Consider the following 24,370-nt stretch of genomic DNA (forward strand, 5'->3'; position numbering starts at 1 on the left):
CAAAGTCGATAACTGATCTTTGGCCTAGGGTGTTCTGGTGCCATCAATGCTTATGAACCTCCCTATGCTCGATCATGGTGTTCATTTTGGCCAATCCATGTCAAGCAGAGATTCCAATCACATAACACCACTCGGATCAGATTTAGATCAGGCAGACTGTTTTTCCCATTCACCCCCCTTCAGGTTTCTCCATCGATGCCAACATGAGCACTGAAGTTCCCCAGGTGAACTATAGAGTCCCCGGTCGGCAATCCTTCCAGGACAGCCCCCAGAGATTTCATTCCATGGTACTCCAAACTGCCGTTTATTGCATAGGTACAAACAACAATCAGAGTTGAAGACCTGGTATCAGCAACTAGCACTTGCAACAAAGTGGCCATCAGCGAGACAGCAGTGCTCATCTGTGGGCTGATGAGTATCCCAACACCCACCTGGAACTTCTCACCTCAGGCAACTCCAAAAAAGGTGTCTAGGCCCTCTTCAGGAGTTTGGTTCAAGAGCCATTGCTATGCATCCCAAGAGCCAGTTTTCAGCATGACTAGGTCCCCGGCCCTTCCTGGCGCTAGGCTTGCAATGCACCTGATCCTGATGCTTATCCCTGCGAGTGGTGGGCCCACAGAGTGATAGTTTTACATTGTTTTTCTGGGTGTGCCATTTCCAAAAGGCCTAAAATAATACATTACAATATTAAAGAGACATTCAGAGAATGAAAAGTATTTAATGTAAATCAATTAGTAAATGTAAATATTTAAGTCAGTAAGATGAAGATTGTGTTGGATTTGCACGTCTCTTTATACTGTATGTTGTTTTGTATGCAGACGATAAAAAAAAAATATTTGTCAAGAAGACAATAACTTTAGAAAGGATATTGCAAAAAATTGTATTAAAATTACAAAATATTTAATGTTAAGCATGTGTTATTATGTAAATCAACTAGATGAAGACTGTATATAATGTGCACATCATGAGCTTTATGCTGTTGCAATCTTAACTGTTTCCAAATGTCTTATGACTGATTTTTTTTCATCAAATGTTTCTTGGTGTTCTTTTCTGGCTTAAACAATATGATGAAACACTTTGGAGCAAATATACACAGTATTAGTCCAAAACTGGAGGCCAGAATAGCAAATATCTCCACAGCCACAGTAAACTTCCCAGGAGAGCTGACATATGCTGGGATAAAGGTGATCCAGACTGCACAGAATATCAACATGCTGAAGGTGATAAGTTTGGCTTCATTAAAATTATCAGGTAGTTTCCGGGCTAGGACAGCTAACACAAAGCAAAAGACAGCCAGTAGGCCTATGTATCCAAGCACAGCCCAGAACCCTATAGCTGAGCCTAATGCACACTCCAGGATGATTCTTTCTTTGTATGTGGTGAGGTTTTTCATTGGAAAAGGGGGACTAAGAACCAACCATATAGTACATATTAAAACTTGAATGAATGTGAAGAATACCACAGTCATTCTTTGCTGTGGAGGACCAAACCATTTCATCACATTACTGCCTGGGAGTGTAGCTTTGAAGGCCATTAATACTACAAATGTTTTTCCGAGAACACAAGACATACAGAGGACAAAGGTGATCCCAAATGCTGTGTGGCGCAGCATGCAGGACCACTCAGAGGGTGGTCCAATGAAGGTTAATGGACATAAGAAACATAGAGTCAGGGAGAGGAGCAGCAGGAAGCTCAGCTCAGAGTTGTTGGCCCTGACAATCGGGGATGTCCTGTGATGATAGAATACAGCTGTTGTTATAATGGTAAGACAGGCGCCACCAACTGAGAATGCAGCCAGGATGATTCCTAGGACCTCGCTGAAGGAGAGAAACTCTACAGGCTTGGGGAGACAAGTGTCTCTCTCTGCATTAGGCCAGAACTCCTTGGGGCAAGGGAAACAATCAGGGGAATCTGAAAAACAACAAATAAAAATGAGCTTTTAAAGGGATAGTGCACCCAAAAATGAAAATTCAGCCATTATCTACTCACCCATATGCCGACGGAGGCCCTGGTGAAGTTTTAGAGTCCTCACATCCCTTGCAGAGATCGGCGGGGGGAGCGGCCAGCACACCTAATGGCAGATGGCGCCCCAGACTAACGTCCAAGAACACAAAATTGAATCCACAAAGTATCTCCAACATCCATAGTGATCCAACGTAAAAGCCGCAACGTAAAAAGTTGTTTTGAAAAACATCATGTAAACTCTGTTTTTAGCCTCACTGTAGCCTGTAGCTCTGACTGCTTCTCTGTGCTCCGTGCTCACGTGTGCGCGTTTAGGGTGATCGGTGATGCATGGTCTCTGAAGAGCAACAGTCTCATCAGTACTGATGTCCAGATTCTCAAGTGCTGGCATCGCCAATTCCCAGTCTGAGCAGCAAAGACTTTCCTCATCCGTTGGCACTGCTTTGCATTTGAAACAACTACACCACCAGGTTTCCAGTGCTCGACTCTGGTATTCTGCGGTTGGCTGAGGGTTAGGCTCATGAGCTGCGGCGGCTGCTTCGTCCAGTAGCCTGAGTTCCGTGTCCGTATACTCGGGCTCAAACAAATACGGCTCAACAAAGAAATGCTGTTCCTCCTCAATTTTAAAGTCTTCAGACATGTTGGGCTGTCCTTTGCTGAAAGACCGTAGTGCAAATGATCTTTTAGCTGCTGTGGTTACTGTTGTCTCCCCGTGCGGTGCACGTGTCACGTGATGTAGACACGGGTGAGCAAAGCTCATGCTTTCGCTGGTCATGCGCAGGCCCGCACGTGTGAGCGTGGAGCACAGAGAAGCAGTCAGAGCTACAGGCTACAGTGAAGCTAAAAACAGAGTTGATGACGTTTTTCGAAACAACTTTTTATGTCGGGGCTGCAGCACACTTGGATCACTCCAGATGAGCAGTATGAAGATACTTTGTGGATTCAATTTTGTGTTCTTGGATGTTAGTCTGGGGCGCCGTCTGCCATTAGGTGTGCTGGCCGCTCCCCCCGCCGATCTCCGCAAGGGATATGAGGACTCTAAAACTTCACCAGGGCCTCTTTCGGCATATGGGTGAGTAGATAATGGCTGGATTTTCATTTTTGGGTGCACTATCCCTTTAAGCAGTGTCATACAATGTATTTGATGTTGTACAGTGGATATGCATCAGAAAATAAAGCATACCTGTAACATTGCTAATCTCTCCTTCAGGACACGGTTTACAATCGTAACAGCAGATGGGTTTTCCTTTCTGCAGCACTTTACGAGATCCTGGAGGACAGCTGTCAGTGCACACTGACACAGGCACCTGACACATAGATAAAAATAGACCCACAAATAATCAGGTGTGCTACAAAGCTCAGAGGATTAAAGGATAGGTTTAACATTTTTATGTCTGTTAAATAAAGTACTCACATACCAATATGTGTACTGAAAATGTATGTGATTACTGTGACCATTTCTCTTGTTTGTACTGGCTGTGGTTATTTTTCAAGGTTAGTCTTTTTAGCACTTATCGCCTTATTGTGAACAAAACAAAAAGAGGGAATTTCATGACAGAAACACTATGACTTTGGTAGGGATCTCTTCACAGCCAGAATGGACAGGAGGAACAGGAAACAAAGAAATATACCCTTTAAGATCTCCAAATGTGAATATGTCGACATGTTAATTCATAACATTTGGGCTCCTTACTTGTGTGCCACCTTCCACCCAGGTGAGCTTCCTGTTGATACTGAACTCCTGGCCCGCTGGCAGTGATGCATCATAGTGTCCTACTGTCACCGACTCAATGCTGCCACTCTCAGTTTTTTGCCAGTTAACCAGCTCATATTTGGCCACAGGATCTCCGCTGGCATCAAATGATACATCATAACCATTTTGAGAAAAATTGACTTTCTTCAGCTGTGTGAGAACCTGTGAGGATGAATTAAAAAAATAAGAAATCGAATACTATTAAGTCAAATTAATATTTTATTTGATAAAAGGTACATTATAGCTGAACAATGACATTTGGGTGATCACTTATTTGTCTTGTTTTGACTGACCTCTTTGGGCTCTGTCTTTGTGAATTTGTCACACTGAGCTGTAGAATTAGTTTCCTGACACACTGCATTATGAATGGCATGAGCTATTGCATAAACAGCCTTGTACACCATGTTAGTGATTCGGAGCTGAGATGTGTCAGTGTACGGGCTTTGGATCATCTGTATGTCTTCAGTTCCATCACATACACTTTTATCTGTGGCTGCACCTGAAAGAACACAGACAGATTTTCTTTGAAAATCTTTGAAAATTACATTATCATTCCTTCTTATGATTTTTTTTTTTTTTTTTTTTGACCTGACAAACTTGGGTTATATCTAATTTTATGTGTCGATATTGCATACAACATGCTTATTTCACAGTACATGTCAATGAATTATTTTGCACACATCTCAATTTCTAATTTTTCTTTTCTTTTTTTCTTTTTAATCATTGGAACTTGAGTTTTGGGGTTTTTTACCTTCATGTATTCCATCTTGAACTTACAACCATAAGCCATTAGACAATAAGTAACATTTATAAATGTTCACTTGTTTTAATGCATTTAAACTGAATCATTTTTAGTAAAGTAAAGTACAAGTTTGTATCATTACTGAGCATCGTGGCATAGAAACTGTCTGTACACAATTTCCTCACTTTTTCTCAGCCTGCAGTTGAATGCATCCTCCCAGAACTCAGTAAGCACTGGAGAAGCAGCCACTTTAGAGGGAGAGAGATCCAGCAGGAAGTCTCTCAGACCTGGGATGACAGATTTCTCAATGGCAAATCCAATGGCTCCAGCACAGAAGCTGAACCTCAGCATGTCAGGGTCGGTTACCCAAGACTCACTGCCTATCCACTGTCGAGGTGGAGAAGGCTTTAGTGACAGCTCCTCTAGCAGAATCTTCAGGTCTCCAGAGGCTGTAAATGCCACAACAACCATAGCTGTCGAACTGAAGAGACATAATAAAGCATTATCATATTTTTTTCAACATGAATACAGACATGAGAGTTGATTTAATATTTGGTCCCACTGACTGTATGTTTGTAACAATATCAGTAATACGTATGACAGAAATAACCTGGAAAATGATAAATGGTCAATTTGAAACTAATAAACAATCCCCCATCATATACTGAAAAGAACACTTTATGTGGTGTTGTGTGCAGTAGGCCAGTGTCACCACCAGGAACAAAAGCAAAATCTGTGATGTAGAAACCTGCGGATAACATCAGCCACTCTCTGGATCCTGCTGCGTGGGTGGGTCCGATAGAAAGATTCAGAGTATTCCACACAGATTCCCTCTTTGTGTGCTGCGTCCAGGAAAGATGCCATGCCATTATTGCCATAGTCTGAATCTGACCTGACAGCACCTATCCATGTCCAGCCAAAGTGTTTTACCAGCTTGGCTAGAGCGTCAGCCTGAAACTGGTCACTAGGGATTGTCCTGAAGAAAGTTGGGTACTGCTGCTTATCTGACAGACATGCACAAGTGGCAAAGTGGCTCACCTAAATGAAAACAACAGTGTAATTATGTAACAGGACATAAAAAAAAATCAGTACTGTATATTTAACACACAGTTTTCCAGAACTCAGAATATTTACTTGAGGAATGTTAAAGGACCCAATGATGCGGGAGATGCTGATGGATGGTGTGGACCCAGACTCACCAACGACAGCCATCACCATACCAGACTGTGAGCAATTGTCACTGGTGTAAAACACTGTGTCCAGGCTGCTTGAAACCTGGAATGCCACATGCACAGCCACAGGCACTGAGGCACACGTGTCATAGATCTGATAACCGAGCTTGATGCCAGGAAGCAGCTCCGTGCTGTTGTTAATCTCCTCGATGGCAAAAATCATTGCACGTGAGGAGCGCAGTTCACTGGAGACGATGCTGCACAAACACTCTTGACATTGTTCAAACTTAAATATGAAAAGGACATTTCACAATTTTAACAGAAATACATAATAAAGGAGAACTGTAAGTCATTGTTTTGGGTAATAACTTATTGCTGCATGTGCCTCTTTAAAACAAATACAGACCTACATTAAAGAGTTGCCTGAGCAACAAAGATTAAAACACAAGGATAGACATCAGTCAAAACTCCACATGAATTGTAAAGTATGGATTACCAATAGTCTATAGTCTTATGTATTCATTCATTCATTCATATTAATTATTTCCTTGTTAGTATTTCTATCAGTTGTTAAACACACCAAAACATTCAGAGAATAAACACAAAAAAGTTTTTTGTTCATATAATCTCCTAATCTTTCCTATTTTTGTGAATATAATATCTGAAGTTCATACGGAAAATATTGAATTGTGAAAGCATATAAATTCTTTGCTTTAACATTTTCAGTACAAAAACTTTGTGGCACAATTTTCAAGTCATCATGCAAAACATTTTCATCACCACAGTCTAACATACTCTTGTCCTCCACTTCTCACTCTTACTCACCTCCCTGTGCACCTTAGTGGCTCAGGCATGGTGGTGTAGTTGTGCTTCACTGTATGCATGTAGGCATGCATGGAGAAAACACCCCCAATAACATAGTCACCATCCACTGAGAAGGCAGGTAGACGAGTGGTACCCTGAAGCTTACACTTCACAGATGAAGCCTCAGTGTTGAACCCAGCCCCAGTCCTAACCTCTTTAAACCCAACCTTTTGTTTCATACGATACCCAGTAACATTCAAAGCAAGAGCTGAGTTCAGCTCACACAGACCACGAGACAGCATCAGGCCAATAAAGAGAGCTGAGATCTCCATCCCTCAACAGTCTGCATGTGATCATACTGTGTGTTGACATTAGTTTATATAGATTTTCAGACAAATCATTCCCTCATCCTACTTTACGTCAGTTTACAATACAGCAGGGAGAGGATTATCTTACCAGAGGTAGGAGACTCATGTCACATGACTTGACTCGAGTCAAACTGAAGTTGCAAATTTAAGGACTTGAGACTTGCTTGACTAACACTGATTAAAGAGCCGACCTAACTTTGACTTGGTATTCATGAATTGAGACTTGATTTTGACTTGAGACAGATGCCTTGAAAGGACTTGACCTTTTATTCAACATTTGTGTTTTTCTGGGTTACAAGATACATTTTGTTTAAAAAATGTGATAATGCATATGCGTGCCCACGCTACCACTGATCTGTCCCCCTGCCCAGAGCTCTCCTTGGAGGAGTGGCACAGTCACCACCGTGAGAGCTGATACATGTGGCAGGCTCTCATTTGTATGAGGTTTTGATACTGCCACAGTGTGTAACGACTGTTCCTGCCTGCTGACCGAACATAAGTTCACTGTGAGTGTGTGTATGTGCGCTTGTTGTGCGCATCCATGTGACTTTTTCGGCCAGTGACTTTTTCGGCCTCCCGTTCCTGCTCAGTTTGCATTTGGGGATTTTAACAGTGGATTATTATATCGCCTGCTCTCTCACAGCAGGAAGCAGCTCCGTGCTGGTATTTTATTTTTATTATGGGTTAATCTGCTGATTATTTACCATTAATCTATTGGTTTGTAAAAATTCTAATTCTAATTCGAATAAAAAAACAAAAACAGCAAAAAAAAAAAAAAAAAAAAAAAAAATCCTCACATTTGTGAAGCCCTGAAAGGCCAGGTGAAAAAATCAATTTGTGAGCTGGTACCATGATTTTTTCGATATTAAGTCATAGATATTAAGTCATATACGAGATATTGCAGTTGTATTTGTACATTTCATTATTTTTTCACTTTAATTTTAAAAGTAACTGGCCCAACTATTTTGGAGGAGAAAATGAAACGAGATTTGTTCTCAGTTACCTTTGACTAAATGTCTTTAGTTAAACCAACCACTGGGACAGAGAGATTTCTCCATAAAATGAATTTGTGAGTATGACATAATTGACTTATGGCCCCACCATTATGTCATATAAATATTTTTGACTTAAATCTCTCTGTCATAGAATTATGTCATATACTTGGGGCTTGCTTATGACTTGCTATATATGTGACTTACTCCCACCTCTGGATCTTACCCGATGGAAATTAATTTGCTCTGTCCAAGTCTTTTTATGGGCTGTATGTACAAAATACAGTAATCTGTACTCAGTGTCCATGTCTCTTTACTCCTCTTTTTCCTCCAAAATAAGTTATTGTGAAAGGCAAAGTGAAAAAATAATTGGCATTGTATCTCCTATGACTTAATATCTCACGTGACTTAATATCTCATGTATGACTTAATATCCCGACAGAAATATTATGGACTCAGCAATAATGCCCGCTTTTTTTTTTTTATTATAATTAGAATTATTTGTGAAAGAACTCAACCATGATTTTTTTTTTTTCAGTCTTTATTTTTCAATACTTGACTTCTAGTTGCAGTTGTATTTGTACATTTTCATTTGTTTTGAGTGCAAAATCTTAATTTTAAAAGTAACTGGTAACTAAATCTGTCATGAGGAGAACAGACTCAGATTTGTTCTGGCAGTACCCGAGTAAATGTCTTTAGTTACGTTCAACCACTGGGTGCAGTTTATCTCATATTATCTTAATGAATTTGTGAGTATGACTTGACTGTGACTTGTTTGGCCCCACCAATGACTTGATTCGTTTGACTTATGGCAAGGACTCAACTTGACTTACAAGCTTGATTTTCACCACAGTGACTTGGGGCTTGCTTATGACTTGCAGATATGTGACTTACTCCCACCTCTGGATCTTACCCGATGGTCATTAATTTGCTCTTGTCCAAGTCTTTTCTATGGGCTGTATGTACAAAATACAGTAATCTGTACTCAGTGTCCATGTCTCTTTACTCCTCTTGCAAAGTTATTGTCCTCTTTCTAAACACTGCATTGCACCCCACATAGACCTTCAGGGCTCTAACAGGACAGAAATTTGAGTCTTCTTGACCCCCACCACCCTCCTTGGGGGGGCTGCAGGGTTGCAACTCCACTAACTGATTCAAATGAAAGTCTGTGATTACTTTTCGCAGGAAAGCGGGGTTTGGACGCAACATGACACCAGCGTCATCCGGCAGGAACCGACAGCTCTCATCCACTGATTGAGCATGCATTTCCCCCACAACTTTGGCTGATGTCACTGCCAAGAGAAAAGCCACTTTAAGTGACAGCCACTTAATGCTCACTGACTCCAGAGACTCAACGACACGAGCTGCCCCTGGACCCGGCTGGGTTTGAGCCAGCAACTACCTCCTAGAGGGACACAGCACACTGCCAAGGATAAAACACTGAAGTCATCTCTATTTTTCTTTCTGCTCTCATGTTGACTCTGACAGGTGGAAATCAATTAATCATCTGCAAGGCAATTATCTCCTGTACAAGCAGCCTTGATAGCTGCCACCATACCTGTCAGGGTCGAAGGTGATTTTCCTGCCTTGAGCAGCCCCTGCAGGTATTGGAACACCTCTGGGGCTGCACATCACTGCATTGATCCGATTAGTTGTGCACCATGATGTAAAGAGCTCCCAGCGGTAAGAGTATGCAGCTCTGAGATGGTACCCTCTCAGAGGCCAGGCCCAAAGCTTGAAGGCATGCGGAAAAGATGGAGCAGGGCCCCCTGTGCCTGACTAAGAAGGCCCTGCCGGCCAGGAGAGACCATGTAATGTTGGGCCAGGTTGGGGCCATCAGGATCAGCTGCACTTCCTCCCCCTGAACTCTTTGCAGCAGATTCGGGAGAAGAGTGACTGGGAAAAGTGCATACAGCAGGCCTTGAGGTCACTCGTGCACCATGGCATCAATGCCCAGGGGGAGAGTGTCCCACCCCATAGAAAAGAACAGTGGACAATGAGCATTGTCCCAATTTGTGAACAGGTCAGCCACTGCTCTGCTGGAGCGATGCCAAATCTCTCCAACCACCTCCTGGTGCAGCCCCCAGTCCCCTGGACTTGGGCCTCCCATGGAGAATAGGTCCACCCCCTGGTTCACCAATCCGTGCATGGCCCTGAAGGACAGGAACCGTGTCCATGCCGAGGTCCACAGCCTGTGTGCTTTTCTGCAAAGGTTTGAGGAGCCCAAGCCCCCTTGCCTGTTGACATATGCTGCTGCCACTGTGCTATTGGTTCTTACTAGCAGGTGACGACCTCGCAGACTCAGGAAAAAATGCTGGAGGGCCAGGTGAATATCTCTCAGTGCTAGACCATTGATATGCTGGACCTTCCAGCAGGCACACCAGACCCCACTGGTGCCCCTGCCCTTGTGGAGTGTGCATCCACACAGATCACCTGGCAACTCAGTACCAAACAAAGCATTCTCAGATGTTGGCTGTGTCCTGCCACCACCTGAGGTCTGTACAAAGCTGCGCAGTGACGTGCACCGCTGCCTGCAGTTGTCTTTGCAGACAGAGCCCAAAAATGAAGAGATGCTTCTGGACTGGACGCATGTGTAGAAGAGCCAATGGCACCACCTGCACTGAGGCTGCCATAAGACACAAGAGGCAGTGACACAGCACCAGCTGGAAAGCTGAAAATGAGAGAGGCAGGTGCTGATTGAAACTTGCCTCTCCTGTGAAAATGTCACCAACCCAGGTCTGGCATCCAGCCACATGCCTAGAAACTGGGTTGCCTGTGCAGACACTGCTCCTCTGTCAGTGCACATATTAGCCAGTTGTCCAAATAATTCAGTATCTTGAGACCCTAGCACCACAGAGGCCCCAAGACTGCATCCATGAAGGTGCGGGGTGCCAGACACAGAACTCAAAGTTTTTTCCCTCAAGGGCAAACCTGAGAAACCTCCTGTGTTCCTCCCAGATTGGAAGGCGTCCTTGAGGTTGAAGTTTCCGAACCAGTCTCCTACCCAGATGGCCTGCTGAACCCTGGGCACAGTCAACATTTTGCACTTCAAAGGTCTGAGGAACTTGGTCAGCCCCCTGAAATCTAAGACAGGCCTGAGTGTCCCATCCCGCTTCGGAACAAGAAAATAGCATGAAGAAAACCCTGCCTGCAGATATTCTCCTTTCACTTCCCTGATGGCCGACCAGCACAAAACCTCCCTGTGCTGATGGTCTGCCATGATGGAAAATGCAGCCACCCTCAGAAAAACAGGAGTGCTTCGGAACTGTTTACAATACCCCTGGGTCATTGTTGAAACAACCCAGGGGTCTGCCCCCAGAGCCTCCCCTGTCGCCTGAAGGCAAGGGAAGATTAGATTAGATTAGATTAACTTTATTGTCCACCTTAGTGGAAAATTGTCTTTGGCTCCTCCAACATTAAGTTACATTACAAACAAAATTTCTTTTTTCAGAAGACCCTTCATGATGGAAGATAACAAGAGTTGGTGTACCTGGCCCGGAGGGTTACCAGGGCCCCGCCCTGGAGCCAGGCCTGAGGCTGGGGCTCGTGGGCGAGCGCCTGGTGGCCGGGCCTTCACCCATGGGGCCCAGCCTGAACCGGCTACATGGGCTCGTCCCCCTGCAGGCCCACCACCCGCAGAGGGATCCAGAAGGGTTTGGTGCAGTGTGGATTGGGCAGCAGACCAAGGCAGGGGCCGTGGCTGTCCGATCCCCGGCTACGGAAGTTGGCTCTTGGGACATGGAATGTCACCTCTCTGGCGGGGAAGGAGCCAGAGCTTGTGGAAGAGGTTGAGCGCTACCGGCTAGATATAGTCGGCCTCACCGCGACACATTGTTCCGGCTCTGGAACCCAAGTCCTTGAGAGGGGTTGGACTCTCTCCTATGCTGGAGAGGCTCCGGGTGAGAGGCAGAGGGCCGGGGTGGGCTTTCTGATAGCCCCCAGACTCTCTGCCTGTAAGTTGGGGTTCACCCCAGTGGATGAAAGAGTTGCTTCCCTGCGCCTTCGGGTCAGGGAATGGGTCCTGACTGTTGTCTGCGCTTATGTCCCGAACAGCAGTTCAGAGTACCCGCCCTTTTTGGAGTCCCTGGGACGGGTGCTGGACAGTGCCCCAACCGGGGACTCTGTTGTTCTGCTGGGGTACTTCAACGCTCACGTGGGCAATGATAGCAGGACCTGGAGGGGCGTGATTGGGAGGAATGGCCTGCCCGATCTCAACCCGAGTGGTGTGCAGTTATTGGACTTCTGTGCGGGTCGCAGTTTGGCCATAACTAACACCATGTTCGAGCATAACGATGTCCATCAGTGCACGTGGCACCAGGACAACCTAGGTCGCAGGTCAATGATTGAATTTGTAGTCGTGTCATTTGACCTGCGACCATATGTTCTGGACACTCGGGTGAAGAGAGGAGCAGAGCTGTCAAGTGATCACCACCTGGTGGTGAGTTGGATCAGGTGGCAGGGGAAGATGCTGCGCAGACCTGGCAGGCCCAAACGAGCAGTGAGGGTCTGCTGGGAACGCCTGGCAGAAGAACCTGTCAAGATGATCTTCAACTCCCACCTCCGGGAGAGCTTTGACCGCGTCCCGAAGGCGGAAGGGGACATTGAGTCCGAATGGGCCTTGTTCCGCTCTGCCACTGTTGAGGCGGCTGTTGCGAGCTGTGGCTGCAAGGCCGCTGGGGCCAGTCGCAGCGTCAGGCTGAAGAAGGAGGCCTACAGGGCATGGTTGGTCTGTGGGTCTCCAGAAGCAGCTGACGGGTACCGGCAGGCCAAGCGGAGCGCAGCAGCGGCAGTCACGGAGGCAAAAACTTGTGGGTGTGGGAGGAGTTCGGTGAGGCCATGGAGAAAAAGTATTGATCGGGGGGGGCGGCAACTTGCTCACACTGTTTACAGTGGGGGCGGGGAGCTGCTGATGTCAACTGGGGACATTGTCAGGTGGTGGAAGGAATACTTTGAGGAGCTCCTCGATCCCACCAACATGTATTCCAGTGAGGAAACAGAGCCGGGGGTCTCGGGGGTGGGTCATCCAATTTCGGGGCAGAAGTCGCTGAGGGCTGTCCTGGCTGACACGCCTCTGCAACATTGCGTGGACATCAGGGGCAGTGCCTCTGGAGTGGCAGACCGGGGTGGTGGTCCCCATCTTCAAGAAAGGGGACCAGAGGGTGTGTTCCAACTACAGGGGGATCACACTCCTCAGCCTACCCGGTAAGGTCTACGCCAGGGTGCTGGAGAAGAGGGTCCAGTCGATAGTTGAACCTCGGATTGAGGAGGAGCAATGTGGTTTTCGTCCCGGATGCGGAACCATGGACCAGCTCTTTACCCTCGCTGGGGTGCTGGAGGGGGCATGGGAGTTCGCCCAACCAGTCCACATGTGTTTTGTGGATTTGGAGAAGGCTTACGACCGTGTCCCCAGGGGCATCCTGTGGTGGGTGCTCCAGGAGTATGGGGTTGGTTGCCCTCTGCTAAGGGCCATCCAGTCCCTGTACCAAAGGAGCATGAGTCTGGTTTGCGTGGCCGGCAGTAAGTTGGACCTGTTCCCGGTGAGGGTTGGACTCCGCCAGGGCTGCTCTTTGTCACCGGTTCTGTTCATAACTTTCATGGACAGAATTTCTAGGCGCAGCCGAGGGGCGGAGGGTGTCAGGTTTGGTGACGGGAGGATCTCGTCCCTGCTATTTGCGAATGACGTGGTCCTCCTAGCTCCATTGAACAGTGACCTCCAGCTCTTGCTGGGACGGTTCGCAGCCGAGTGTGAAGTGGCTGGGATGAGAATCAGCACCTCCAAGTCTGAGGCCATGGTCCTCAGCCGGAAAAGGGTGGATTGCCCACTCCAGGTCGGGGGGGAGGTCCTGCCTCAGGTGGAGGAGTTTAAGTATCTCGGGATCTTGTTCACGAGTGAGGGTAGGATGGAGCGGGAGATTGACAGGTGGATTGGGGCGGCATCAGCAGTGATGCAGACGCTTAACCGGTCCATTGTGGTGAAAAGGGAGCTTAGCCAGAAAGCGATAGCGGTAGTGACCGAAAGGGTAACACTTTACAATAAGGTACACAAAATTAGAGTAGTTACTGAGGAACTAATGAGGAACGAATGAGGAACTATGAGGAACTAATGAGTAGTTACTGAGGAACTAAGCTACACAAAATTAGAGTAGTTACTGAGGAACTAATGAGGAACTAATGAGTAGTTACTGAGGAACTAATGAGCAGAAATTTAGAGTAGTTACTGAGGAACTAAGCTACACAAAATTAGAGTAGTTATTGAGGAACTAACGAGGAACTAATGAGTAGTTACTGAGGAACTAATGAGTAGTTAATGAGGAACTAAGATACACAAAATTAGAGTAGTTAATAAGGAACTAATGAGGAACTAATGAGTAGTTACTGAGGAACTAAGCTACACAAAATTAGAGTAGTTACTGAGGAACTAATGAGGAACTAATTATTAGATAATGGTCAGTTCTTCAGTAACCCCTGATCAAATTTCAGAGGAGTAGTTACTGAGGAACTAATGAGGAACTAACTATTAGTTAATGGTCAGTTCTTAATTAACTCATGATCAAATTTCATAGAGGAGTTCATCACGACTTAATAATTAGTAAACTAGTTACTTCATCAGTGCAGAATCATTACTCAATAACCTGTCCATTAGTTAACCTTTTTATGTCGTAAAGTAAAGTGACACATAATGAGTAGTCTTTCATTACTTCATCATCATCTTTACAATTAGTTCCTTAACAAAAAAAATCACAGACGGCAGGATTCTTGAGAAGAGTTTTATTCATTATTTTCAGACCACATACACATTAATATGACCATCCATGTTATTCTGTACGATGATGCCTTAGAAATAAATATGATAGTGTGTCACATTTTAGGTAGGCTAAGCTTAAGGAATTTATCATGGGGGCTGCGTGTAAAGTACTGTATACTGATCACACCGTTGTTCACAGTACAGGTGTTTGAGGTGCACTAAATTGAAACAAATTTGGAATGAATGAGGAACTAACTATTAGTTAATGGCAAGTTCTTCATTAACTCCTAATCAAAGTTCAGAGTAGTAGTTACTGAGGAACTAATGAGGAACTAACTATTACTTAATCATTACCTACTCATTAGTTACTCTTTTTGTGTACCCTAAAGTAAAGTGAGACATCAAAATGAGTAGGTAATGATTACTGAATCATTACCTAATCATTAGTTATTCTTTTTGTGTACTCTAAAGTAAAGTGAGACATCAAAATGATGAGGTAATGATTACTGAATCATTACCTAATCATTAGTTACTCTTTTTGTGTACTCTAAAGTAAAGTGAGACATCAAAATGATTAGGTAATGATTTCATTACCTAATTATTTTGATGTCTCACTTTACTTTAGGGTACACAAAAAGGTAGGTAATGATTAAGTAACAGTTAGTTCCTCATTAGTTCCTCAGTAACTACTCCTCTGAAATTTGATCAGGACTTACTGAAGAACTAATAGTTAGTTCATCATTCATTCCAAATTTTCGGCTGATTGAGCACACTGAGTCGGCAGCGGAGCTTGTTGGTGAGAGAGATCACTCTGATTTGCTGTTCAGGTGTTATATCCTCTTCCCTGTAGCGAGTGAATCTGCCTGTCGTGAAACCGGGGCTAACTGCCCTCAGGCTCCACTTCACTCAGCTGCCCGACAGATCCACTGCTTCTTCCCACTTTAACCTGAATAAGAAACCAGAGCTAGCTGGGAGCGGCTAGCAGAGCGTTAGCCGCAGCATGACCGGAGGGAAGCAGCCAGTTAGCCTCCGCTAGCTTCCCAGCTAACATTAGCCCTGGCTCTCCTTTTGGATCCAACCTGTTATTCAGGTTAAAGTGGGAAGAAGCAGCGGGTTTATCGGGCAGCTGAGTGAAGTGGAGCCTGCGGAGGAAACACCGGGACCGTCTGGATGTAATAGTCCGTGGAGGTGCTGCGGTGCTGGGCTGCACAGATAGGAAACCCCTCGGCTGACAGGATGTATCACTCTGTCACTCCGCGCTACTTTGTTGATCTCATGCATTCAACGGACTTCTGGTTTCCCTTTTTGCGTTATTTCCTTTCACGCAGGCGCAGAACGTACGTGCTACTTGGCCGTCGGATGTAGTCTTCTTTTTTTCCCCCACAACTTTATTTAAGACAGGAAGTTTACAGAATGCAGATCTTCAACATTACACATATATGTCATATATCACATATGCCAGGGGGAATAAGAGTTTACAAGAAAATATTAAAAATATAAAATGTTTTCTATGTGTAAACTTACATTTGTGAATGTGAAATCTTGCCAAAAGTACGATGAGATTTATAATAAATCTTTCAGTGGGTTTTGCCATATTTCTGTTAAAGTCAAAAAGTCCAAACAGCACATCCCTCCAAAACAGCTTAAATTATTTTTTAATATTGTTCGCAGTAAAATTACAAATATCACTCCAGAGTCTTTTGACAATGGGGCAGTGCCAAAATAAATGAGTAACAGTTTCAAGCGTTGGGTGTAGTCTTTGTGGTGTGTTCAAATGCAACTGACACAGGGTGACGTGAGGCGACGTAGACGATGCAACAGTTGGCTTTCGTTGCCGCTAGTTCTTTGATGTCGGTTTGGTGCGTCAGCACCTTGTACAGAATAACATGGATGGTCATATTAATGTGTATGTGGTCTGAAAATAATTAATTAAACTCTTCTCAAGAATCCTGCTGTCTGTGATTTTATTTGTTAAGGAACTAATTGTAAAGATGATGATGAAGTAATGAAAGACTACTTATTATGTGTCACTTTACTTTACGACATAAAAAGGTTAACTAATGGACGGGTTAGTAACTAGTTCACTAATTATTAAGTCGTGATTAACCCCTCTGTGAAATTTGATCATGAGTTAATGAAGAACTGACCATTAACCAATAGTTAGTTCCTCATTAGTTCCTCAGTAGCTACTCCTCTGAAATTTGATCAGGGGTTACTGAAGAACTGACCATTAACTCATAGTTAGTTCCTCATTAACTACTCCTCTGAAATTTGATCAGGGGTTACTGAAGAACTGACCATTAACTAATAGTTAGTTCATCATTAGTTCCTCAGTAACTACTCTTATTTTGTGTAGCTTAGTTCCTCAGTAACTACTCTTTTGTTCCTCATAAGTTCCTCATTAGTTACTCATTCGTTCCTCATTAGTTACTCATTCATTCCTCATTAGTTCCTCAGTAACTACTCTAATTTTGTGTAGCTTAGTTCCTCAGTAACTACTCATTAGTTCCTCATTAGTTCATCAGTAACTACTCTAATTTTGTGTACCGTAGTTCCTCAGTAACTACTCATTAGTTCCTCATTAGTTACTCATTCGTTCTCCATTAGTTCATCAGTAACTACTCATTAGTTCCTCATTAGTTCCTCATTAGTTCCTCAGTAACTACTTGAATTTTGTGTACCTTATTGTAAAGTGTTACCACCAAAAGAACGAGATCGCGAGTACAAGCGGCCGAAATGAGTTTCCTCCGCAGGATGGCTGGGCTCAGCCTTAGAGATAGGGTGAGGAGCTCGGACATCTGGGAGGGACTCGGAGTAGAGCCGCTGCTCCTCCACATCGAGAGGAGCCAGTTCAGGTGGTTCGGGCATCTGGTAAAGATGCCTCCCGGACGCCTCCCTTGGGAGGTATTTCGGGCATGTCCAACCGGGAGGAGACCTCGGGGCCGCCCCAGGAAACGCTGGAGGGATTACATCGCCCGGCTGGCCTGGGAATGCCTCGGGGTTCCCTCGGAAGAGCTGACGGAGGTGGCTCGGGAGAGGACTGTCTGGGCTTCTTTGCTGAGGCTGCTGACCCCGTGACCCGGACCCGGATAAGCGGAGGACGACGAGACGAGACGAGACAAAGAAGGTCACAAGACACTTCCCACCATACATCACAAACAATTGTGCAAATAGACAAGAAATACCAGCAGATGAATGGTATAGCAGGTGACAGTATAAACCAGATAAAACTCTTAAAATTATTTGCTTTTCCTGGTGCTGTTATTTTGCATTCGGTGCTTGTATGGCATATGGAATGAAATATTTTATAATATATGTTCCAGCTCGCCCTTGGGGCCCTGAATCGGCGGCCGGATGGAAGTCGGCTGGAGGTGATGTTGCGTCACAACTGAGGCATGGGCTTGGATGGCCCGTGGCCACTGCCATATCCTCTGCCCCATTTAGACTTGCCACACTGTGCTGCATCCATCCAGCCATGCAGATCTTCCTGATCCCAAGCAGACTTAGGTTGCTTGGGCTCCTGTGGCTGAGGCCGCTGCCAGCCCTGACCTTGCTTCAAGGCACCCAACACTTCCTTAGCACAGTGATGGGCTTCCTGGCCCTGCTGAATCATCATGGATGTGTCAGGCCCAAATAAGGCAGTTTAAGTAGACACGCCCCATCCTGCAGCATAGACCATGGCAGCCAGAGATGTCTCCTGGCCACCAAAAAACCTGTCATAGCACTGCCAGCCGTTTCACCCTGCTCCCTCATGAGCTTAGGAAGAAGTGAGGAGATGGGTTGTAGTTCGGCTATTAGATCTGTACAACAATCCTTCTCCAGCTGGCCAACCTGATGGCGCTGGTAAAGGGACAGTATGGCACTTGTGTTTGCAAGCTGTGTCTGGACTGCCATGGTTCCCATGGTTTTTCGAACAAAAAGACCCCAAGATACTTCATCTCCTTTGCTTGGTCAGTTACCCTCTCTCTCAACTCAGAGAGGCTGCTGGGACCAGACCTCGCAACAGGTCACCAATTGCCAGGAACTTGTGGTTCAAAAAAACAAAATGGCTGTCAGAAATAATTATTAGTAGTGAATATTAATAATCATTTTTGATTATGTTAAATATGTGAGTTCATTTACAATGAATCGCCTCGTGTGGCATCATTCCCAAGAAGGGAAAAATGATAGCTTGTGAATGAAATCAGTCTCATAAAATACAGTAAATATGCAACAGACAGCAAGTATAATACCAAAAACATTTATTCACAACATTACAAAGTCAAATAAACACAAAAATAAACATTGCTACAACTTTGACAAGTTTGTGTTTGTGTGTACTGTATGTTGTTCTATATGCAGATGATGAAAAAAATATGTGTTGAGAAGACAATAACGTAAGATATTCACAAAATGGTACTTTAAATATGAAATATTTAATGTAAACCATGTGTTACTATGTGAATCAGCTACGTGAAGACTGTGTTGAATGTGCACATAATAAGCTTTATACTGGTGTCATCCTAAATGTTTCTAACCCTCAAATGTATTAAGATTGAGTTTTATTCATTAAATGTTTCTTGGTGTTCTTCTCTGGCTTAAACAATATGATGAAACACTTTGGAGCAAATATACACAGTATTAGTCCAAAACTGGAGGCCAGAATAGCAAATATCTCCACAGCCACAGTAAACTTCCCAGGAGAGCTGACATATGCTGGGATAAAGGTGATCCAGACTGCACAGAATATCAACATGCTGAAGGTGATAAGTTTGGCTTCATTAAAATTATCAGGTAGTTTCCGGGCTAGGACAGCTAACACAAAGCAAAAGACAGCCAGTAGGCCTATGTATCCAAGCACAGCCCAGAACCCTATAGCTGAGCCTAATGCACACTCCAGGATGATTCTTTCTTTGTATGTGGTGAGGTTTTCATTGGAAAAGGGGACTAAGAACCAACCATATAGTACATATTAAAACTTGAATGAATGTGAAGAATACCACAGTCATTCTTTGATGTGGAGGACCAAACCATTTAATCACATTACTGCCTGGCAGTGTAGCTTTGTAGGCCATTAACACTACAATTGTTTTTCCGAGAACACAAGACATACAGAGGACAAAGGTGATCCCAAATGCTGTGTGGCGCAGCATGCAGGACCACTCAGAGGGTGGTCCAATGAAGGTTAATGGACATAAGAAACATAGAGTCAGGGAAAAGAGCAGCAGGAAGCTCAGCTCAGAGTTGTTGGCCCTGACAATCGGGGATGTCCTGTGATGATAGAATACAGTTGTTGTTATAACGGTAAGACAGGCACCACCAACTGAGAATGCAGCCAGGATGATTCCTAGGACCTCGCTGAAGGAGAGAAACTCTACAGGCTTGGGGAGACAAGTGTCTCTCACTGCATTAGGCCAGAACTCCTTGGGACAAGGGAAACAATCGGGGGAATCTGAAAATGAATAAATCAAAATGAGATTTTAAGCAGCGTCATACAATGTATTTGATGTTGTACAGTGGATATGCATCAGAAAAAAAATACCTGTAACATTGCTAATCTCTCCTTCGGGACACAGTATACAGTCATAACAGCAGATGGGTTTTCCTTTCTGTAGCACTTTACGAGTTCCTGGAGGACAGCTGTCAGTGCACACTGACACAGGCACCTGACACATAGATACAAACTTACAAATAATCAGGTGTGCTACGAAGCTCTAGGACACATTTACATTTTTTCAAGTTTTTCTTAAAAAATTCTCACAAGCCAATATGTGTACTGAAAATGTTTTTCGTCACTATAACCATTTTCCTCTTCGTGTTGGTTGTGGTGATCTCAAGGTTACCATTTTTTAGGACAAATTGCTTCACTGTGAGCACTTGCTTAAAAAAGACAAACAGTGAATTCCATGATAAAAACACTGTGACTCTGGTAGGTATCTCTTCACAGCCAGAATGGACAGGAGGAACAGGAAACAGAAACATATAGATCACCAAAGTTGACATGTAGATATATTAAACTGTTGGTTTTGGGCTCCTTACTTGTGTGCCACCTTCCACCCAGGTGAGCTTCCTGTTGATACTGAACTCCTGGCCCGCTGGCAGTGATGCATCATAGTGTCCTACTGTCACCAACTCAATGCTGCCACTCTCAGTTTTTTGCCAGTTAACCAGCTCGTATTTGGCCACAGGATCCCCGTTGGCATCAAATGACACATCATAACCATTTTGGGAAAAATTAACTTTCTTCAGCTGTGTGAGAACCTGTGAGGATGATGTAAAGAAATAAGAAATCTATTAATACTATTAAGTCAAATTAATATTTTATTTGATAAAAGGTACATTATAGCTGAACAATGACATTTGGGTGTTAACTTATTTGTCTTGTTTTGACTGACCTCTTTGGGCTCTGTCTTGGTGAATTTGTCACACTGAGTTGTAGAATTAGTTTCCTGACACACTGCATTATGAATGGCATGAGCTATTGCATAAACAGCCTTGTACACCATGTTAGTGATTCGGAGCTGAGATGTGTCAGTGTACGGGCTCTGGATCATCTGTATGTCTTCAGTTCCATCACATACACTTTTATCTGTGGCTGCACCTGAAAGAACACAGACAGATTTTCTTTGAAAATCTTTGAAAATTACATTATCATTCCTTCTCATGTTTTTTTGTTTGGTTGGTTTTTGGGTTATATCTAATTTTATGTGTCGCTATTGCATAAAACATGCTTATTTTACAGTACATGTCAATGAATTATTTTTAACACGTCTCCATTTCTAATTTTTCTTTTCTTTTTTCTTTTTTCTTTTTTCTTTTTAATCATTGGAACTTGAGTTTTGTCAGCCCTATTTGTTGTTTTTTTTACCTTCATGTATTCCATCTTGAGCTTACAACCATAAGCCATTAGACAATAAGCAACATTTATAAATGTTCACCTGTTTTAATGCATTTAAAATGAATCATTCTTAGTAAAGTAAAGTACAAGTTTGTATCATTACTGAGCATTGTGGCATAGAAACTGCCTGTACACAATTTCCTCACTTTTTCTCAGCCTGCAGTTGAATGCATCCTCCCAGAACTCAGTAAGCACTGGAGAGGCAGCCACTTTAGAGGGAGAGAGATCCAGCAGGAAGTCTCTCAGACCTGGGATGACAGATTGCTCAATGGCAAATCCAATGGCTCCAGCACAGAAGCTGAACCTCTGCATGTCAGGGTCGGTTACCCAGGACTCACTGCCTATCCACTGGCGAGGTGGAGAAGGCTTGAGTGACAGCTCCTCCAGCAGAATCTTCAGGTCTCCAGAGGCTGTAAATGCCACAACAACCATTGCTGTCGAACTGAAGAGACAAAATAATGCATTATCAGATTTTTTTCAACATGAATACAGACATGAGAGTTGATTTAATATTTGGTCCCATTGACTGTATGTTTGTAACAATATCAGTAATACGTATGACAGAAATAACCTGGAAAATGATAAATGGTCAATTTGAAACTAATAAAACGATCCTCTATCATATACTGAAAAGAACACTTTATGTGGTGTTGTGTGCAGTAGGCCAGTGTCACCACCAGGAACAAAAGCAAAATCAGTGATGTAGAAACCTGCGGATAACATCAGCCACTCTCTGGATCCTGCTGCGTGGGTGGGTCCGATAAAAAGATTCAGAGTATTCCACACAGATTCCCTCTTTGTGTGCTGCAGCCAGGAAAGACGCCATGCCATTATTGCCATAGTCTGAATCTGACCTGACAGCACCTATCCATGTCCAGCCAAAGTGTTTTACCAGCTTGGCCAGAGCATCAGCCTGAAACTGGTCACTAGGGATTGTCCTGAAGAAAGTTGGGTACTGCTGCTTATCTGACAGACATGCACAAGTGGCAAAGTGGCTCACCTAAATAATAACAGTGTAATTATGTAACAGGACATAAAAAATCAGTACTGTATATTTAACACACAATTTTCCAGAAATCAGAATATTTACTTGAGGAATGTTAAAGGACCCAGTGATGCGGGAGATGCTGATGGATGGTGTGGACCCAGACTCACCAACGACACCCATCACCATACCAGACTGTGAGCAATTGTCACTGGTGTAAAACACTGTGTCCAGGCTGCTTGAAAGCTGGAATGCCACATGCACAGCCACAGGCACTGAGGCACACGAGTCGTAGATCTGATACCCAAGCTTGATGCCAGGAAGCAGCTCCGTGCTGTTGTTAATCTCCTCGATGGCAAATACCATTGCACGTGCAAAGCGCAGTTCACGGGAGAAAATGCTGCAAACACTCTTGTCATTGTTCAAACTTGAAAAGGACACTCGACAATTAAGACAGAAATACATAATATAGGAGAACTGCAATGCATAGTTATGAGCAATAACTTATTGCTGCATGTGCCTCTTTAAAACAAATACAGACCTACATTAAAGAGTTGCCTGAACAACAAAGATTAAAACACAAGGATAGATATCAGTCAAAACTCCACATGAATTGTGAAGTATGGATTACCAATAGTCTATCGTCTTATGTATTCATTCATTCATTCATTCATTCATTCATTCATTCATTCATGTCAATTATTACCTTGTTAATATTTCAGTTAAACACACCAAAACATTCAGAGAATAAACACAAAAAAGTTTTTTTTGTTCATATAATCTCCTAATCTTTCCTATTTTTGTGAATATAATACCTGAAGTTCATACAGAAAATATTGAATTGTGAAAGCATATAAATTCTTTGCTTTAACATTTTCAGTACAAAAACTTTGTGGCACAATTTTCAGGTCATCATGCAAAACATTTTCATCACCACAGTCTAACATACTCTTGTCCTCCACTTCTCACTCTTACTCACCTCCCTGTGCACCTTAGTGGCTCAGGCATGGTGGTGTAGTTGTGCTTCACTGAATGCATGTAGGCATGCATGGAGAAAACACCCCCAATAACATAGTCACCATCAATTGAGAAGGCAGGTAGACGAGTGATACCCTGAAGCTTACACTTCACAGATGAAGCCTCAGTGTTGAACGCAGCCCCAGTCCTAACCTCTTTAAACCCAACCTTTTGTTTTATACGATACCCAGTAACATTCAAAGCAAGAGCTGAATTCAGCTCACACAGACCACGAGACAGCATCAGGCCAATAAAGAGAGCTGAGATCTCCATCCCTCAGCTGAAAGCATGTGATCATACTGTGTCTGCTGACATTAGTTTATATAGATTTTCAGACAAATAATTCCCTCATCCTACTTTACGTCAGTTTACAATACAGCAGAGAGAGGATTCTCTTACCAGAGGTAGGGGACTCATGTCACACGACTTGACTTGAGTCAAACTGAAGTCGCGACTTTAAGGACTTGAGACTTGCTTGACTAACACTGATTAAAGAGTCGACTTAACTTTGACTTGGCATTCATGAATTGAGACTTTTATTGACTTGAGACAGATGCCTTGAAAGGACTTGACTTTTAATTCAACATTTGTGTTTTTCTGGGTTACAAGATACATTTTGTTTAAAAAATATGATAATGCATATGCGTGCCCACGCTACCACTGATCTGTCCCCCTGCCCAGAACTCTCTTTGGAGGAGTGGCACTATGTATAGCGAAGTTTACTGTGAGTGAGTGTACGTTTGCTGTGTGCATCCGTGCGTCATGACAGTTCCTCCAGTGACTTTTTTCGGCCTCCTGTTCCTGCTCGGTTTGCATTTGGGGATGTTAATAGTATGTTATTATATTGCCTGCTCTCTCACAGCAGAAAGTAGCTCTGTGCTGGTATTTTATTTTTATTATGGGTTAATCTGCTGATTATTTACCATTAATCCATTGGTTTGTAAAAATTCTAA

At 43.7% G+C, this 24,370-nt stretch overlaps 1 protein-coding gene and 1 pseudogene across 1 annotated transcript; both read right to left on the reverse strand.

Moving 5' to 3' along the window:
- Positions 1 to 1,006: 1,006 nt before the first annotated feature.
- On the reverse strand, positions 1,007 to 6,552 carry LOC125888988 (extracellular calcium-sensing receptor-like). Its single transcript, XM_049576650.1, has 8 exons — positions 6,455 to 6,552; positions 5,592 to 5,886; positions 5,206 to 5,495; positions 4,643 to 4,938; positions 4,009 to 4,214; positions 3,656 to 3,877; positions 3,146 to 3,269; positions 1,007 to 1,911 (listed from the first exon to the last, which is right to left on the reverse strand). The coding sequence occupies exons 1-8, from the start codon at positions 6,523 to 6,525 to the stop codon at positions 1,007 to 1,009; spliced, it is 2,409 nt and encodes an 802-aa protein (XP_049432607.1). The 5' UTR covers positions 6,526 to 6,552.
- Positions 6,553 to 19,066: 12,514 nt separating this feature from the next.
- LOC125888989 (extracellular calcium-sensing receptor-like) lies at positions 19,067 to 23,477 on the reverse strand (annotated as a pseudogene).
- Positions 23,478 to 24,370: the final 893 nt, after the last annotated feature.

Source organism: Epinephelus fuscoguttatus, linkage group LG5, assembly GCF_011397635.1.
Source record: "Epinephelus fuscoguttatus linkage group LG5, E.fuscoguttatus.final_Chr_v1".
NCBI lineage: Eukaryota > Metazoa > Chordata > Actinopteri > Perciformes > Serranidae > Epinephelus > Epinephelus fuscoguttatus.

Coding starts and splice junctions, on each gene's coding strand:
- LOC125888988 (XM_049576650.1), bottom strand. CDS start 6,525: ATGCATGCCTACATGCATACAGTGAAGCACAACTACACCACCATGCCT. Junction 4,939..5,205: donor GTGGCTGATGTTATCCGCAG/GTTTCTACATCA, acceptor ATGTCTCTTCAG/TTCGACAGCTATGGTTGTTG. Junction 3,270..3,655: donor GGGTGGAAGGTGGCACACAA/GTAAGGAGCCCA, acceptor TCTATGTGTCAG/GTGCCTGTGTCAGTGTGCAC.